Raw genomic sequence first — 20,521 nt, 5'->3', positions numbered from 1 at the left:
CCTACATGGCTATACTTTTTGTCTTATCTTGGTGTCAGGAATCACCTCCCAAACGTTGTCGGTGTTGTTTTGAAACACCCTGTATATACTTTAATATATATAATTCGATATTTCCTCTGTAAATTTTACACATCAATGCTTGCCTTTTAAACAAGGTCACCTTGGGGAAAAGTTAAACTTTTGATATGAAGACACAAACGACGACTATGCTCTAGCAAAACTATTTATCGTAAACCTGTACTTCATTTTCATACATCTCACCTGTTACTTCGTATGTTTTCTTCATCAAAGCAAACAAAAGTATTTTTATTTTTTAAAAAATATTGAATCATTCAGTGTTTGTACTTGCACCGATTTTTCCGACACATGATTTCAAATGCAATGTTTAATGTTGATTACTGTTCCCAGATGTCTCTGGTTGTATTGCACCTGTCTATGAATAACAACACTGAATAAACGTATCATGGATAGTCTTAAGAGATTTGAGGATATCAATTTACTTTGATACGTCGCCATTTTGGAAACGGTTGAAGGAAAACAAGTTTGAAAGAAACGATTGTGTGGCAGTGGCTTGTCAACTTAAATTCTTTTCAGTGACTTCAAGGAAGAATAATATCTTCAGTGAGCTTATATTACTATATAGTAAATTGTCAACGTAATCTAGAAGATAGAAGTGGTGTAACATTGAAGAATCGTGACAAAATTTAAGTGAAAGGTAAAACCTATTAATTTGGACGTTATTTGGGTATGGCCTAGTATTGTGAAACCAGTTCTTGAAGGGAAGTATAGGTTCGTTTCGATTAAAATATTCAATAATTAGTTAATCTGAATGATTGTCAATATTGATCCATAAGTTTTAACTTGCAAACAGGTGTTGGCAATATCCTTTACTGATAATAGCTACACTATGTTTAGAAATTTGATATCGTTGCGTAAACTCTTTATATAATTTTGCTTCAGTATTCTAAGAAATTAAGAGTTTAATATTTAAACATCAGTGTGCTTGTAAAAAATGCAGCTTGTCCTTGGTAGTATCGATTGATATGAAATAGCTTATATTGGTTGAGCAATCAAGTATGGTAGATTAATTGAGTTTGATCATAGGAGTTTGCAAATATATCTGGTATGTTATAAATTTTATAGTTAAAACCCATAATTGTGATTCATATTAAACTTCGTTTAACCTAATGTGACAATATATATGTACTATAAAGAGAAAGTAAACTTGACCTTGTACTAAGTCGAAAATGGAAAAATTTTAGCGAAGGAAATTTCGAGTTCAAGTCAGTTGGATAATGTGATATTGAAATTCATGTGAAATATTATGACTGGAAATTATTTCTAAGGTTTCCTAATTCGTTTACATGAAGCCAGCCACGTGCCATTCATTGTATTTGTTGTAATCTTTAGTGCAAGGGTTCAAGGACAAGTGATACAGGTCGTTAGTTGATACTTTTTTTTAGGCATTTATTCCGAAGTTGGGCGTCCGTTTGCGCCACGTTCTTTCGCTGTTATATCCTTTCCACATTTTCAGCAATTTGTTATTAGGTTCATTAATCCGTACTCTTCACAACCTTTTAAAAGATTTTCCTCGTTATCAACGTATTGCTTCACAAATGTTAAAACTGTTACTTCATTGCCCTTGTACATCCGCCATGTTGATAACATAAATGCTCGTTACTTTCCCACAATGCAACTGTTCGGTTACCTTGCGCCAAGTAGTTCCCTCCGCTCGCCGTATAGTCCCATGTTTATAACCGCTTATATATGACACAAACAGATTTTTCTCAAGACCCTTATATATTATCAAGCACACAAACAATTAAATTATCCATATCTTTCCTGTAAATTTTAAAAATTTTCATGGAAACGGACGCCCAACTTTGGAACTTAACCCTTTTTTTATTTCGGATCACTCATTAACTAATTAGAACTCACTCTGGTTATAGTTAAGGAGCCGTACTTCCCATTTAGGGAAGGACGAGAAACGCCATACTTTCAGGAATTATTCAATGACTATCTAGGATGTTAAAAAGTAGGTAATAGACTGAGTTCTTGCCCTTGTACTTAGGGTGTTTAGGTAGTGCAACAGTAAGATGTATCCTCGTGCACGGGAGATGAGAAGTAGCTGTTCTTAACTATTACCCTCACTCTATTACCTACTTTTTAACATGCTAGATAGTCAGTGAAAATTCCTAAAAGTATGGGGTTTCTCGTCCTTCCGTAAACGGGAAGTACGGCTGCTTAAGTATAACCAATACATTTTCAAATGGTTATCTGAATATTGAGACAGTGATGGTTTAATTATATTTCTGATAGAAAGTAGGTAAAATTAAAAGTTGATCGGGGAAAAAATCGGTAAGAAGAAAGAAATTAATTGCAAATAGCGCAGTGCAAAAGGTTGTCACGTAGTCCTTTCATCTTTACTGATCTTCCAGAACTATAATTAAAATATTACTATTTCAAAATTAATACAACCAATTTCAACTCATTCACGTTACGAATGAGACAACAAAAACATTTAAAAGAATTACCCAGGACAGTATAACCTCGACCTCCGACAAATAGTAAAAGAAAATCCACATGCTAATCGTATCCTGAGCAACTAACTCACACAGACAACATAGATACATAGGGTCACAACACTATCATGGGAAGGTTCTAGAACACAGGTCCCCCCATATAGGTTAGTAGCTAGGTAGGTTTCTTTCTGTATCAAAGTTTAATATTCAATTCACACAGTATTGCCAAGAAAGCGCTAGCAAGTGAAGACGGGTTAGAGCCCCTCAGGGCATGTTGTTTTCTGTCTTTATTACAGCTAAATGGGAAGGGGGACCTGTGTTCTAGAATCTTGCCCACTGTCATAACCAATCACAATGTTTGAAAGCAAGGAATAATCACAGTAGAGTACTAACACTAAACTCACTGTCAACCAAGACAAAACACCCAATCTTGAAGTACATGTTAATTTGGGATGAATACATGCTCAGTAAAGTGAAGGAAACAATATAAATCAATGAATAAACACCAAACCTAATCTTTACCCTGCCTTCACACGATGTCACCTGATGATGTGACTGAGTTGCGTTACTGTTTGTGAAAAGAAATATGGCAGTAGACAGTGAGGGATTTTTTTTTTAATTGCTCAGATTATGGATGGTTGCCTGGACTTATTGAAATACATGGAACACGTAAAAATAAATATATAACCATTCGTAGTTGGAGATTTCAGTATTTACTCGGCGACTGTTTTGTTCATATAGTTCGTAGAAGCATTTCTACCGTCAAAGTTATTCCACTTCGAGAAATGGCTGTTAATAGTAAGCAAGCGTTTCGTCTTTTGCTGCTCAAAAAGAAGATAACGTAGAGAGTATGATTGACCGCGTCAACTTTAATACTTGTGTAAAAATTTCTGCAGTGGTTCACTAAAGCCGCGAGGGAGGAAAAATATTCCCAGATTATTGGGTGGTGCAACGTACGGTTGAGGATTTTTTTATTATGTGTTTCATACTTCTTTCTTTACGGAACCCAATCTTTGACTGGGCTTCAGATTTCGAGTGCTTAGGTTAATCAGGAATTCATGCGCCGGGACAGATATTTCACTCGCTTCAACCTAAACACTGTTGTGTGTTTGGGTGGAAATTCCTCAAATCCAAATTATCTCACAACTGGGTCAACACCGAAAATCGGGGATCGAACCCGAGGCCTCACTCACAGAAGGCGGACACACCCGTAACAGATAGCAAAAGATATCAAGCATGGAAGCACAATATTATTATTACTATTATCAAGCCTATAAATTAGCCAATGGCATCAAATTATTTTCCAGTATTTGCAGACAATTTAGCGGCGATTTCAATGTTGTTGGGAGCGTTAGCTTCAAATTCTAATTTCGTGGCCTGCCATGCTTATTATTTTTTTATAGGTTTTTTTTTTTTTTTTTTTTTCAGTTCCACCTGTAATACGAGGAATCAAGTATAATGCCTTCAAATGAGTTCGTGGCAGACTCTGCGAATTCCTGCCTCCTTTTATGTGACCTGAGCGAGATCCCTGAAAGTCACAAATGCATACATAAATACCGGCAAAACATAAATGAATATTTGGTAACTGTTTAGTAATGGGGGGCCAGGGCTAACGAAGACAGAAAACAACTTGCCGTGCGGGGCTCCTAACTCCCTTCACTCGCTAACGCTCGCTTGGCAATACTACCTGAATTATGTGTCATTAACCTAACCTAACCGAATGTGAATAGAATATCGCAAAAAAAAAAAAAAAAAAAGTGTTAAAATCCTGTCCCCTAAAGCTAAACATTACTCGAATATTTAATAGGTCAAGGATAATAAGGTAAATTCAGCTTCGAAGTTGATTTGCTTGAGGTTGATTTTAGGATAATTCACATTAAAATTGTACTTCTAATTTGTTTTAAAGCAGTTTACTATTCGTGCTATGAAAGAAGATACAGCTTATTTAAACAAGGAAGATTGGTTTAATTTTTGAATATTAACGATTTTTTTTTTTTTTAATTCACCCTAATTTTAACATACTGTGTGCTGCAATGCCAAACCACTAATAAACAAATCATGTTCCTTCTCTAGTCGTCTTTCTCATTAATGGTTCCTCGAATAATGAACGAAATAGCAGTCTCAAGTTTTCAAGCGTTAATCGTTTGGACTTCAGCGTTATGGTTCTTTTAACGTAGGTGAAATCTCGAAAGAGTAAGAACGTGCAGGATTTAATAGCATTAACTTGGCCGTCGTTGTGGACAGCGAGTGGGCAAAGAGTATAAGTTTCGAACTTGATTTTTAATATATATGTATATATAGGGCGGGATTTAGGGGAGGGTGCACGTCCACACCCCTTCGTTGTAAATATACACTATCTAAAATGAGACACTGGTAGTGAAAAAAGCAACACTTTTCGAAACGTTCTGCCATCATGTTTCGTTTGGGGCAGAGCTTTGCAAAGGCAATAGTTTAAGTCGATTTTCTGAAGGTTGAAGGAAAAGGATTCACCAACCAAAACTATTAACATTTCTCAAGTAGGGAAGAAAACAGAAACCAGGAGGAAAGAGCATTTTTTCCTGCATATCACTTGCGATCCTTTTTGAAATACTCCCTCACCACCCCATTGTATGTAGCAAGTGTTGTCAGGGGTAAAGAAGATTGTCATATGTCACTTTCAAGAGTTTGTGTGAGTGTGATTGGTGCATCCTTTTCAGAAGATCCTGGATGGATGGTGGTGTAATATATATTTTCATTATTGTGAAATTATCTCAGTAAGAAGTGGGTTTGGGAGTCTCCAAATATGTCAGTAGTGAAAAGGTTAAGATTAAGAACTTTCTTAACATAATAGTTTGTACCTATGAAATCTAATAGTTTTTGCATAATTTTCGTGTTGCGGACAGCTTATGAATCTACATAGGGAAGTATTTCATAATTTCGAGTGTTTGTATGGGGCCGCGGGGGTTCAGTGGTAGAGCTTTCACCTCTGATGCATGATGTCCTTTGGTTCGATCCCAGGTCGCGCCAAGTAAGTTTTGTAGTGGACAAACATCGTGTACGTGGGTTTTCTCGGGGTTCTTTTGTTTCTTCCTATCTTCTTCATTCCACCGTTTCATTCTTTTATCATCACCGTCTCCTTTAGCCTAACCGGCATAAGAGTGGGACGTAACACACAAAGATTTCATTTATTTTTTTCGAAGTTGTAATACAATGAGGATTGAATTTTACTTTAAATGAATTTCCTTCGTGGAAAGCAGGAGCTTATTGAATATTCAGTCTTACAAGCTGTTCTCAGTCTACAGGTGACAGTGCCGTTTCTCTAGGAACTCTCGTAGATACGCTCGAAGAGAGTTTGGCATATGTCAGTGATTCGGAGGTGGATCGAGCTGTTACGATTTCTGTAAGTTCCTTTCTTCTTCCTAAACACGAAGTTATTGCAAACCTAATGGATTAATCTGTTTAAAAATACTCTTACGTGAGTACCGAAATCAATTAAACGTAGAAGCATTTCTTCCTGCTAATCATTAATAGAATAAAAATGGAGCCGAAAGGTACGCTGCTGGATTTCCTGGGCATTGTTAATGCTTTGTTTTTATTCCAGGTAGTCCATCTTTTGCTGGTTTCCAGTAATGAAGCGTTGGAGTTTTGTCAGATAGTACGAAAGGTTTATTAGCAATGATAATGAAATGTTGTTGTTCCAAGTGGTTGCGTTGAAAATTTAAAACTGTCTTAAAGTGATAACTTATCATGATGGATGAGGAAATGCCCCATTTCAACTCCACTGAGGAGGAAATTCAGTATTGGAGAGATTTGGCTCTTCAGTATAAACAGGAGTAAGTATTCATTTTTATTATTGTACTATACATTCCTGCCATGACATGTCAAATCAAAACAATTTTCAAGCAAAATCTACTTCATCTTGCCAGATTTTGATGAAATTTGGTACAGATTTTGGTACCACTGGAAAATTATAATCTCAGGTATTTCAAGTAGGGATGTACCGATATATCGGTATCGGTGATATCGGCTACTTTTGGGAGTATCGGTATCGGCAAATAGACACCAATATTTACCGATACATTTTCCGAACTATTTTCAGTTTGTTTAATATTAACAGTAACACTTATATTTCATCGGTTTCTTTTAAAGTAGATCTATATTATTATCAATTGTACAATTCATTTCTTGATGTATGTTTTCGCCTTTGATTTGCACCACTCATACTCAACTGATATTTTTAGTCTCTCGATGCCAAAATAGTGATGAAGAAAATTTTCTATTTTGGAGGCATTCCATGTTTGCTGTATTACGTATACATTTTCGTGAGGCAGGGGGTCCCACCCTGCCCTCCCCCTTCGGATATCCACAGTGAGGATAACAGAAACGTAATTTGAATCCCAAACGAGACAGAGGTTTCGATTCAGAAGAAAATGCTATAGAAGAAGCCCACAAGACGTTCACTTTGTCATTTTCTCCTACTTACTGGTTAAAAACAATTAGTTCTAAAGTTAATAGATAGTTCTATCGTTTTAGACTTCGCTTAAATAACCCTCTTATTTTTTTTTTTTTTTTTTTTTTTTTTTAAATAATATGGAATACACAGCAGCATCTGGTTCAGCACGCATAATTTTGTAAACAATAAAAATTTGTAACGGTAGTATCCGTTTGCATTATACGTATGTAATAGAGGCTAGTAAATACAATGTAACTCTCAAAGAACATTATCACTCTAAATATCAATCACTGACTCTTACAAGAAACGGACATGAACGTGTCATCCGAATCAAATCTAGTCCATTCGATAGATATGTTCGATATTCGATAGATAACATGCACAAAAAATTAGGTGCCATGGACAACGGAGTAAGGCCTTAAAGCCCATTATCCTTGTTAGTATAAAGAAAATCGTAGATACGCAGTGAAATAGCTATTGTATATATCGACACAGTTCATTGGAAAGTCATGGTTTATAGTTCATTTTCTTCAGCATGGAACAAGCTTTCCAGAGGTGCTATGTATTGGAGCCCAAAATGTATTTGAACAAGGAAAATTGGGAGAATGTCGGAAAAATTCCCTCCAAAAACCCCTTCCATCAAATTTGACCCCAGGTAAAAGCACACAATCTCAATTTATCTCGGAAAATACTATAGGGAATAAGAAATGAGTGTACCAAATTTTCTTTTGATAGACGGAATAGATATGAGGGGAAAGGTTGTATACCAATACGCTCTGTACATACAAAACCGAACCTGTAACCTGACCTATAAAGAGAACAAAGTAAGATTTGTATCACATTTTCAGTAGAATGAAGCAAGCGTTTCAAACAGCAACTGTGCTACAGTTGCATTGGGATAAACCCACGTTATCCACCAACACCCTCACCTATGTCCCTTTGTTCTCTATTCCGTTCTTACTATGTCATACTGCATCTTCTCCCTTCTTTTAAGAGTCTTCATCTCGGCGAAATTAAAATACCGCTAATTTTACAGTAATTATGTGATATCTTCAAATAGATATAAGATAATTGAAATATGGAACAAGAGCGCCCTAGACAATATTATGTTGCGTGAGGTACCGTTATCACAAGTCACCTAGCAGCTTTCCGTTTTCAGCTGTTTAGAAACGCAGTGAGTCGTGATAACGGTTTCTCATGTAAAATAATATTGCCTAGGGTGCTCTTGTTCCACATTTCGGTTATCTTTTATCTGTTTAAAGATATCACATAATTACTGTAAAATTAGCGGTATTTTAATTTCGCCGGGATGAAGACTCTTAAGTATATACCTCCTCCTCATAGTATTTTTCAAGTTATTTTAATTCTGTACTCATACCAGGAAGATGAGGGGGGAAATCCCCCCTCTAAAGAATTGGATGTCTACCATAAGTTTTGAACTTTCCCTGTTAAGTTTCTCGGATGTACACTTTATCCCCCCTTAAAATTTCTGTAATTTGCACACTGGCTCGAGTGTCACTTCAGAGGATGCACAGCTTCACAATAGAGCTATTTTGGAAGATATTTTTGCGACTTACCCCCAATTTCCCCTTTCCATATATCACGGAACAAAGTATGACAACCATTGAGACGCTTGCTTAATTTAACAGAGAATATGTGTGTGTGTGTGGAGAGTTCATGATATGAGGATAAATACTACTGCATTTACATTTTTATATTATGTTCTATTTATAGCTCAGGTCATAAATTCGGTTTTGTATGTACAGAGCGTATTGGTATACAACAGGCTTTCCAATGCTCCTATATTTCCTATATTTTAAACGATGCCTCCTTTATTTTTGTGGCGTTGCTACTTCCACTTGTGAAAATAACATAAGGAAATAAGATGTGGGTGGTTGGAGGGCCTTTTGTCTCCATAGTAGGGTGCTTGAATGGAGACACTTCTGTATTTCGTCCTTTCCTGCTTATTCAGGGTGTCTATCGGTCACGGAAAAGTCACGAAATCAGAAAATGGTAATGGAAGTCAAGAAAATTAAAGAAGGCAACTTTCAATTCTATATTGGAAAACTTCTAACAGATAATTCCATATAAATCTCAAAGTTTTGGGGATACATTCATAACATGTGAAATTCTTTTTAAATTTTCAGAATATGACTTCTTGAGAAAATCAAACTTAAAATGTATTATTAAAAAAAAAAAAAAAAAAAACTTCAAATTATATCTTATCTTTTCGTAATTTTTAAAGTGACATTTTAACCAACATCTTAACGTTCTTTAGGTCAGCCGCAAATTCCAATCGAACAAATGTCAAGTAATTTTTGGTAAATTTTGAGAACTTTGGGGAGTCTGTAATTTCGAAATTGGTTCACGAATCAACTTGAACTTTCCGCTTGTCCCACACACTGACATAGCGGTCAATATATAAAATATCACTACAATCTGTAAGAGTCGATCCGAAATTGTATGTTGATATGACATGGAATGTCTCTACATAAGGTCTTATTCTTATGAACTAGATCAGTGTAAATTAGAAAGTACATAGTTTAGAAAGAATGATTACCCTTCGCTCTTTAAGAAGTTAAAGAGCTCTGAAGCCATTTTGAACTAGAAAGATTAACAGTGGATCTACATATTAAGGATTCCATTCCAGTATTCGCTTGATGGGACTGAGAATAAATCTTGGGATAATTATATTGCTAGGATAGCCGACCGGGAAATTCGAACCCAGTAACCTCCTGACAGTGATGTGAGAATGTTAACTGATCTACGGTACATACCGTTTTATACGTTTATGTATAGAGGTACTCGCAAGAAGAGGAGTTTTAAAGTATGGCAAGTCTTTTCATAACATGCTGTAATTACGTGTCTGCGGGGGTGATTCGAGCTTTTCTGCATTTCTGTTGACTTTGACGAACTTTATACAGGGTCCGACAAGAAAACCTGATAGTTTTTGAGATCATAGTACAAGATCACATTTTGAAAGAAATAAGATTGGTTTACTTTTACTCGTAACAAATGAATTGTCAGTTGATGATGAAAATCTTCATTTGAAAAACTACATCATCTGAATAAGAACCATTCTTGCAAACGCATCCGACCAATAACTCCCTCAAATGTTGCTTCAGCGAGATGGAGTGATTGCTCATACATCAGAAACATTGATGGCTGTCCGTATACAAATGTTTGCCGTGCACCTCATCGCTCATCGGCCTATCCTTATGCGATTTTTTTTTCTGTAGTCCCTGTCATGAATTCGTCTCTGGTACGTGGACACCCTAGTCCTATCCCAGCTTTGCCAAATGGTCCTGTGGTGGAGAAACATCATGTACATAGATTTTCTGTCTATATTGGCCTCTGTCGTTAACAACAAAAGTTCTAGTGCAAAGTATTGCAGTAGTAGATAGGTCAAAAGATTTGTTCAACTACAATTGATTTACATTAACAAGAGTTTAACAAAATGAAATTCTGAGAAGTGGAAGGGTCCCATTTGATGAAACAGCTGTTGATGAGGTCAACTGTTGATGAAACAGTTCAGTGGAATTAAAGTGCAGTTGAGTCAGTGAGTTTTTAATTAAAGCGTTCTGTCTGTTTATGGAAACAGTCTCTTTAGTGTTGCATACAGTGACAATGGGGTTACGTTATAAGTGGCTATGCATGTTTATGTATGTATTTTTTTTTTTTTTTTTTTTTTTTTTTTTAGAGGGGGGGTATATTTGTTTGTGTGTGTCGTTGAATTCAATATTTTCCATGCTAATTTTATACGTTTATTTTTAGGAAACAAGAAGCACAGGATGAGTTGGAAGAATTTCAAGAGAACTCCAGAGAATTAGAACAAGAATTAGAAACCCAACTAGAACAGGTTGAAAATAGGAATCGAGAATTGAGGACTGTGAACAACAGACTGCAGCAAGATAATGAAATGCTTAGGGTTAGTTTTTAATATGTTGCATTGCTTTTGTTTTATCGGTGCTACATTAAAAATTGTTTTAGTTAGTGTTAGCACAGATGTGGAAGGTCAAGGAATACTTTGAAGCACAGATATTAATTGAACTCAATTGACAAGAGTTTTTCGAGTAGCTTACATTAACGAGACACATAGTAGATAATAAAGATTAATAATTTTATCTCAAACATCGACGAAAGCGTATTTCTGAAGACGATATCGATGTTAGACTATCATGTTTAGTTCAAAGAATACGCTGCTCAACAAACTAGATACCTAGGAAAAATTTTATCGTTTGATGGATCTTGATGTCTATTTACAAGGAATTATTTTTATTCAACGATTTGTGTACTTTTCTTTCTCTAGTTCTGAATTAAAAGTAAAACTATGCCTACATATTCGGCTGAATACTTCCACACTAACTGTTCGATTAGTCCATTTCCAAAAGTAGTCATAATGTAAAAATTTTAAAAACTACATTTGGTGGATAGCTTGTTGATTTCTGTACACAAATAACGTTGTAGTTGTACACCAAAAAACTTGTACATACTGTAAAACCCTCCACAATATAGTCTGTTGCAGTGTGCGAATTGAAAAATTTTCCCAGGGGGGGATGAATTTCACCCATATGCGCACCCAGTCCTCACACACACACACACACACACACACACACACACACACACACACATATATATATATATATATATATATATATATATATATATATATATATATATATATATATATATATATATATATATACTAACAAGTACAAAACAGTTGAGATGTGAGATCTTTCATAAATTTTCACTCAAGTAATATTTAGGTTAGCTACGCAAAGTAAGAATTGTTCCCTTTTTCTATCTTATCTTTATGTCCATTTAAAAATACTCCAGAGGGGGAAAAAGTTATCCCTGCCAGGGATAAAATTTTTCTTCTCCAGGGTGGGAAAGATTTTTGTCAGGGGGGGAAATCCCTGGCATCCCCCCCGCCAATTCGCACCCTGGTCTGTTGAGCAGCATAAGTTATTACTACTCGCACTGAAGATGATGATGATGATTACAATTTTTAACTTCGCAGGTCACACTGGTGAATGTCATATGAAAGATTTCGTTTCACGAAAAGATAACTGCCCCGAAATTAATTCTGTGACAGTCTCGCTCCTTTAATGTGTTGAATCCTCATAATCTTTGCACTGCATTAGCTTGTACCTTTCGTAGAGGTATTGCTCTTTATGGATTGATCTCTGGTTAAATCCCAGGCTAGTTAAGGTTTTTGAGTTCCATGATTATGCACTGAGACTGAGGAAACGGTAGTGATAGTGATGAACGAAATGATGGAATGAAGAAAATTAGGAAAAACCGACGCATACGGCGTTCGTCCACCACAAAACCTACTTGGTGCGAACTGGGATTGTACCAAAGACCCCACGCTCCAGAAATGAACGCTCTAGCACTGATCATCGCAACCCTTGTAAGTTTGGGGCTGCCAGTGTCTTATTCGTAAGACTTTTACTTTCCTTCCAGTAGTCAATTCATCCATTCTTTTATCATGGTTGGATTTTCTGTTTTCGTGGCTAGTAGAAAATAATAAATACGATTAATATCTTATGAATCTGTCTGTTTGGTTGGTTTGAAACTTGTGAGATTTATTGTGAATAATGTTAGTTTCGATAATGAATTTTAAAGACCGAGAACGGTTGCTAGAATTGAATCGGGGCCTCCAATGTGCTGTTCAGTGCTTTAACCACTTCGTTACCCTGATCCTTTTTCAGACCAGTGACGTATGTTTCTCTTGAGGATAGTACTGTAGATCCTAGATAACGCGAGTTCTACAACAACTAATGTGTAACACTTTTTAAAGGCACACCTCAACGTGACCACCCAGACAAGTTTTATTTATTATGACTGTTCTTATATAGCATGATTGATGGACTTATTCTTAGAATTCTGTGGCCTCCCTGCTGGTCCAGTGGCTAGCACGCTTGCATTTGACGCCCGTTGTCTTGGTGGAGATGCCTTGAATGAACATGTTACATGAACATATTAAGATCCATGTCTCACATACCATCAGAACTGAAAAGGGACACTAAAGTCCACTAATGAACCAAGTGTTAGAATTCCATTGTACGGCACATGCCTTATAATCGGGAAGGGTTAAATCCCTAATAAGTTGCTTTTGTTTCGTGTGTCAGTTCTGACAATCTCTCTTAACTAATTTCTTCGTTGTCTGTGATTCTACATTTTTTAGTTTCCGTTTCGGTAGCAGCACTTTTCTATCCCGTACCTTCTTTATCTCTTTTGAAAACTGCCTCTAAGTGTTTAAAACTTCATCATTACTTAATTGTATACTTAGTATTATAATTTGTTGCTGTTTGACTTTAAGTTAGAATTGTACTTAAAAAGTGATGTTGAATTACAGGATAGGTTAGAACAAGTGCAAAGGGAAACGCATTCACAGATTCAAGACCTTCAGGAGGAGTTATCACAGTACAGGTCACTGAAGGATGAGTGGCATAAATACATCCGAGAATTAGAACAAGCCAATGATGATCTAGAAAGAGCGAAGAGGTAAGTTGGAAATTCGTGATTCGTTGTGAGTAACTGGTAATGGAGAGGGTCGTGTTTTGATGTAGCGAACTCTGATAGAATAAATTTTTTAACTCTCTAGTGCACCGTATGGATTATAATTAATTGAATTGTTTTTTTTTTTTCTTCGTTGTTAGGACATTAAAAAGAAAGAACTAATATTGTAATACGAGTAATGTTGTATATGTGTAGAAAACTATTGAAATTGCTCTTGTTGACTAAGAAACTGAACAAGAACAGTGAGTACAAGTTGCGAATTACGAGAAGGCACGGGAGATTTGAGTTCGATTCCCGGTGAAAGCGCATCCACATTAAACTGTAGATTCTTGTCTTCCGGATTGTGCAGAAAGACGTGCTGACTCAAAAACAACCAATCAAGATATGAATATTAGTATAAGTGTGATCCTTGAAGTATAACACACGTTTATTGTACTGAAGTGGGAAGATTGTGATGAGAGTACTTTCTAAGTAGGAGATCAAGAAGTAGAAAACCAGCGTATCTCCTAAACAATTCAGCCACGCACCCTAGCAAGAACGTCTGTTCAGCGTTTGAAATTATTGCTGAGGTATCTTTTTGAAATACTTGAGAAAAAGAGTGTAAATTTAAAAAAAAAAAAAAAAAATCGACGGAAGTTGGTTTGTTGATCACGTATTACAATGATTTGAAAAAGTGGTCTTCTTTATGTTGTAGATATTTATTTTAAACATAAAAAGTCTGACTAAAGTAAACACTGGTAATTTAATGTCTAGTCTGTTACAGTTTTCAGCAGTACTTTCATTGCTTTCATCAGACATTATAAAAGTACAATTAAAGTCCGGCTCAAACCTCTTGACATCTGTCAAAAGCCAGTGGTGGGCATGTGCGACGTTGTCGGATTTCGCTTCTTTCCGTGTAGACATATCGTGAAACGTTAACGCGAGAAATTAAGATATTTAAAAACAAATTCGTTCTTGCAAATTTATTAACGTTACAGTGACATATATCATAAGAACTTACCTTTGAAATTGCTTTCTCCTAATTCAGGAAACAAAGCTGTTAGACAACGTCGTCCAACTTGCATTTGATATTGTGAAAAGGAAGACACGCCTTCAAGGTCAAGAGGTTTGAGCCAGACTATGAATGTTACAGCTTATATGGGGGTCCCATACCGAATCGGATTAACTACCTTTTTGTTGAAATTATGATAAGAGTGGTATTTGTGTTGAGAAATGAAAACTTTATCATGCTAGAATACACTCGTTACAACAATTTAGTGGTCTTGTATAGCGTAGTCGCTAACGCTCGTGTCTTTGGTGCAAGCGGTCCTGGGTTCGATTCCCGGTGGGTACACCGGTCGAAAAAGTATAAAATCTTTTTCATGCCATCCATGCTGAGTGAATGAGGGCTTTTCCTCATTCACACCAGGCGAATGCCGATACGTAACTCGTCCCAGCCAGCTTCCTTTCTTCCCCAATCCTCGAATAGCGTGAACGCCGAGGGATGTCATCTCCCACACATGCCAAGCTAACATGGCCATAAATGCCGAGAGCTCAGAAATATAATTCGTAGTCCTAATCGTTCACAAATTAAGAATAGGTTAATTCTGGCATGATAAATCTTTCAGTTCACAACACAAATGTCACGCTATCTCAGTTTCGTTAGAAATGTAGTTAGTCCGTTTTGGCATTGGACTCCCCTTCCCCTCTCATATAATTCAGAAAATGAGAGGAAGTAACAACCAATACATTTCTTCTTTTCATTTTTAAAGTTTTAATTATTACAGATTGAGGTCTTTGCTTAGTTAAAAATTTAGAACTGAAAGTGAAAGGAAAAATTTTCTTGGTCCATAGAAGTGACCTCCTCCCATTTTCTGAAATACAAAAGCTGTAGCCTTTGATTATACTTTCATAATGTATTGGAATAATGTATGGCCGAAACCGTAACATAGTAATAATGTCAGATTTTATTTTTTATTTAAGTTATACACTCTTCCAAAGCTAGAATGAGCCATATTCAGATACTTATTTTAATTGTGTTATCTTAGTCAAGTGGATTGGAAGAAATACGGTTGTACAGGGTGATTGTAGAATTTTGAAACTAGTAATAGAACATTAATGGTCACTCGCAGTAGAATTTGTATATTTTTCAAAATAGTTATAGAACGAAAGGTGTGCTCATAATTGCCGAAACAAAAAAATAGTATTTGGCTACGGCAATTCTTGACTTACTGTCTTCAGTGCAGTAATAGTTGCTTATTGTTTTCCGTGTCAACTGTTGTATCCATCACCTATAAGTCTTCTTCAATTCTAGGAAGTAGTGTAATTTGCATACTTAATCTTAATTGGCGTGGGAGACCCAGGTTCGATTCCCAGCGGGAGCCCATGTGTTTCGGATTGCACGTTAAACTCAACTTAATCGTGTTAATGACGTGAAATCTCCAACTTTCGTTGATACTTCCTTCATTAAGCATTTACTGTAAACATTGAATAAGTGGGAAGACATGCTACATCCTTGTCTGATTCCTCTCTCTATCTTCATACTATTGTTTTCTCCTTGATTCAGGCGCGTCTCTTTGTCCTGTGTACAGGTTGCGAATGAATCGACGAACTTTCCAGTTGACTCCAATTTCAAGTATTTTCATAAATTTGGTACATTACAATCCGATTCTCATATAATATCTCATTTAGCCCTCACAGGCATTAGAATGGGTTGTAAATGCACAGTAAATCAGACACGAATTCAATTCCCCGTCCAATCCTACTTTTTCACATTTTTCGTGTCTCCCGCTGAAAAAAATACGTAATAACTTCGACATCAGAGTACCATAAATTTTTTTAAAACTAAAATAGCACGTGTACTCTTTAACCTTCTAGTCCTACAAAACAAAACCAAGAACGAATCTCACTACATAGACTGGTGTCAAAACTCCATGTTAACAACAATTAGTCGCACGTTCCGTAACTACAGCGTGCGTGCATGTTGTAATTACGGTTATATTTGGTACCCCTCTTGGAGCATAGAGTTTAACGTTCAAAAGCAAAAGAATGGTCTAGTGGTGGGAAATCCATATCTCCTTGGTTAACTAACATACTTATTACTCATTTTGAAACCTAAATATTAGAAGTAAAATTTAATAAATAATAATATTTTGCTGTCGACACTTTAATAGTATATCAAACCAGTGATAAGTTGAAAACTTTCGACACTGGAAGAAAAATTAAAAATAAGAAGTACCTGTACCATTCACAATAGAATATAGGAAAAAGAATTTTTTTTTGGGGGGGGTAAGCTTTCATAGAATAAATGATAAGTTCGTTACCAGTATTTACAGAAAACCAACGGCGAGTGATGTATCAGTACACAGAAATGAGCAGATTCAAAAACGATAAAATCCTATATTTGGATTAATTAATTTCTGAGGGCTTACCAATTGGTCTCCTCACAGGAAGAATTACAACAAGAGGCATTTTATTTATCAAATTGGAAAGTCAAATGGTTATGATATCACACTTGATAAGTTGACCTATAGACCTCCTAAGGTTAGTAGTGATAGAAGAAACATTGGCACAAAAATTGATTACTTTACCCTTATATCCTCGCTTTTCATTTAGGTTATTTAGGATATCTAAGAAACATAAATTAAAAGTGAGCTTTAAGCCACCCAAAAAAAAATATCAAGTTCTTATATAACTGTATTAAGCACTATTAAACAAATCGGCGATCAGAAATGGAGTTGAAATTGTTCGTATAAATTCGTTGATGACTTTCCTTTCGTGGGGAAGGTAAATAACTTCAGAATGTTATTAAGAATTGTACTACGAAGATATCAATTGCAGCGGTTTTTCCTTATTTTTGAAGTACTGAATTAAGTAGATATCCTCTTTTAAGTTCTTCAAATCTCATTAATCTTATTATTTTTTAATTCATGATTTGACTTCAGAAGCATCCATAAATAGATTATGTATATTGTTGATTTTGTTTTGTAGAGCCACCCTCGTTTCTTTGGAAGACTTCGAAGCACGACTGAATCTCGCGATTGAACGAAATGCATTCCTCGAATCAGAACTCGACGAAAAGGAAACTCTCAAAGCCATGGTGCAACGATTGAAAGATGAAACACGGGGTAAGTTGATTTCTGTTGTATAGTTCTCCTGTTTAATGATAAGAATTTTTCATAGCTGCTGTGTTATATTGTGGTAGTATGAAAGTAGTATGAGTGTCAGTTGTTAGCAGAAACCTAATGACAATAGATACAAGCTGCCACTTGAAGCTGTGTATTTTTTCGTATACAATTCATATATAAACTATTGCGATTACGATGGGATCGACCCCAGATTAAGACAATTGAATAAAAGACGAACTGAAATCGCCAAGCTTTCTTCAGAAGTTTAAGCCTCCATCATGCGGTTACGCTGTGTTATCTATGGTATACTTATAATGGGACGTACGCGAGAGGTATCGTATTCATAGCAACAACCAACTTTTTTTAAGAAATCTAGGCATCGGTAATTTCCTACACCAGTATTTCATGAATACTTTTTCCTATTGAAATGAAAGAATAGGATTTGTAGGGGAATGTTTTTGTGTAATTTTTCGTTCAGTCGAATCTGTTGAAACTTCCCACGGACAGACTCATGACTAGGCATTGACAAATATGAAACATATACATACTTTCAGATTATTGATGCAGAGTATTGTTGGTTGATGGAATAAACTACTAGTAACAATCAGCCTTGATAAGATGTTCCTCTTGATAGGTCTTCATCGCCACTAGGGCTTCTTCGTGGCTAAGAGATTAGCGTGGGAGATCCGGGTCCGATTCCTGGCGGGAGCTCATGTGGTTCGGATTCCACACAATCAGTAAGTCCCGTCTCATATGGCCTCGCTACTAAAAAAAGCGTTAAACTCAAAACCAGCTCAACTCTTCATCGACACTACCACGACTTTTTTAAAAACCAAGTGGTTTAGATCTTCGACTCGAGTCGAGGTTATGGATCTTTCTGTATTCGTGGTGAAATCGTAAGGACGTGTACCTATGAATTTACTTTTGTCGTCATATTTGTCAATACATGATTTTACACGTTGACTTGTGAAAGTTAGCTGACTTCAGTGCTTGGCAACGATTTCAAAAGACTGAATTACATAACAGTTTTACAGATAAAGAATTCATTAATTAATCACATTTTATAGTTTTGAAATATCCACCATTTCCTTGCGCTGTTCGGTGAATATCCTTTGAAGAATAATGAACTAAAACAGGGTGTCTGTCGGTCACGAAAATCACGAAATCAGGAAACGGTCATGAAAGTCAAGAAATTTAGCTTTTGGGTCATATATATAATCTGTACAAATAGAAGTACAGACTGGAAAATTTTGTTCTATAAAATGTCAAAATACACCATCAAAAATTTCTACCGTCGGCTTTAGACGCTACCAAATCGCAAGCAAACATGCTTCTATCGCATGCATGAAAATTCGACCTATTTCGCATCCAAATTTGCTCTTGAGAATGTTAAGAAATTTTGTAGTCTGATAAAGAAAAGGTCACGAAAAAGTCACGAAATTTCATTTTGGAATTTCAGTAGACACCCTGTAAAAATACAATTACGGACAAAAGTTTAACAGCGATATTGATAAACGTCCGTGACATTATTTTAGCAGAGTAAAGGCTATAACTTCATTAGGCAACTAGCGACGTGCTTTTTTAACGCTACCTAAATTACGCTTTCTCGAAAACGACGCATCAAAATTTATTCAGAAGCGTGTCATTATCTCGATGTGATAAACGAAAGTAAAGTTTTAGTTACATAATTTTTTGGCTGTATCTCATTCACCTTGCTACGTACTGTCCTTTTGCTAGTGTCATAATGAAAGCTTAATTAGTGTGGTTCCATCATAAGAGGTGGCGTGGTTATTGTATATGAATTGTGTACATTTTTTTCTTTTTCAAAAAACACGCATGAGGATTTAGTTTCCCATATCATTGTATTCTGTTCAATATCTGTCGATTGGTATTTCTAATCTTTCAGACTTTTTTTTTCGCTAACTGCTAAGAATATTGGTAAAAAAAACTTAAGTGATTGATACATTTTTAAAAAGTGTAATTTAAAAGTAATAAGTATAAGCAATTAACTCCGTTTAAGTGAATCTGTAAGAGGTTTCCTGAACAATTTTTAAGGTCGGTCAGTTGTATGAAGATTGCAATATATCATCATCTTTGGTACGAGCGGTTCCGGGTTCAAATCCAAGTGAGGATACTCGGTCGAAAGCTTTTTGAGGCCAGGCATCCTTCACACGAGGCAAATGCTGGGATGGTATCTAACATACAGGTCCCAGGCCGCTTTCTTCCCTTTCCTCGAATAGTGTAATCGCCGAGGGACGTAATCTCTCATACGTGTTGGGCTAACATGGCCATAGATGCCGAAAGCTCAGAAATCTAATTCCTAATCCTAAACGAATCATATCACGAAAACGTCTTGCGTTTTTGGAGCAAGGTTTCTAAAAATTAAAAAAAAAAAAAAAAAAAAATCTTGATATCTTGTTGTTTTTGAAGAAAACTTTCTGCGGAGGTTTCTGGAGATGTAACAAATCTTTAGTACGCCCAAACTATGTGAAAGTTTTACTTAACACTATTACTTCATTACTTGAAGATTTTTTTTTTTTTTTAATTTTTATAAAGTGTGTGTGTCAGCGTAGATAATTATTTTAATACACTGGAACATCGTTTCCTTTTTGCATAAATCAGCTCTTTGCAGAGATTTAAACTTCTGTTACACTTCTTTGTTTCCAGGTTAAGCTGGAAACCGAAGACTATTGAGAAGATCACCAGTGTTAACGTTAACAGAATTCTATAAACTTCTAATGAGGTCAGGTTTTCAATTTTTTAGAACTTAATGGAAATATGCAAGATTTTCCCATTAATTGTTTTGAACTCACAAGAGACTTTTCTGTTGAAAATCACTGAATCAAAAGTGATTGTAACTGAGGAAAATCCGTATAAACGCAATTTTACTAAGTGCTACGTATCCTGTTTATATATTTTTTAAAAAAATCTGT

General features: G+C 35.8%; 1 protein-coding gene across 6 annotated transcripts in view; it reads left to right on the top strand.

The window, feature by feature from the left end:
• Positions 1 to 455: 455 nt before the first annotated feature.
• Positions 456 to 20,521, top strand: part of nudE (Nuclear distribution protein nudE) — a 55,369-nt gene continuing 35,303 nt past the window's right edge. For 2 of the 6 annotated variants that reach the window (XM_081732081.1, XM_081732085.1), the window contains exons 1-5: positions 457 to 715; positions 6,103 to 6,334; positions 10,729 to 10,882; positions 13,319 to 13,467; positions 17,452 to 17,588. In XM_081732081.1, the coding sequence (XP_081588207.1) occupies positions 6,249 to 6,334; positions 10,729 to 10,882; positions 13,319 to 13,467; positions 17,452 to 17,588 (526 nt within the window). In that variant the 5' untranslated portion in view covers positions 457 to 715; positions 6,103 to 6,248. Of the gene's footprint in view, positions 790 to 6,102; positions 6,335 to 10,728; positions 10,883 to 13,318; positions 13,468 to 17,451; positions 17,589 to 20,521 lie in introns of all 6 variants that reach the window. The other 4 variants (XR_014127540.1, XM_081732083.1, XM_081732084.1 and 1 more) reach the window with 3 other exon arrangements.

This window comes from Thermobia domestica, chromosome 11 (genome assembly GCF_964235325.1).
Source record: "Thermobia domestica chromosome 11, izTheDome1.hap1.1, whole genome shotgun sequence".
Taxonomy (NCBI): domain Eukaryota; kingdom Metazoa; phylum Arthropoda; class Insecta; order Zygentoma; family Lepismatidae; genus Thermobia; species Thermobia domestica.
This window is presented reverse-complemented; position numbering and strand designations above follow the sequence as displayed.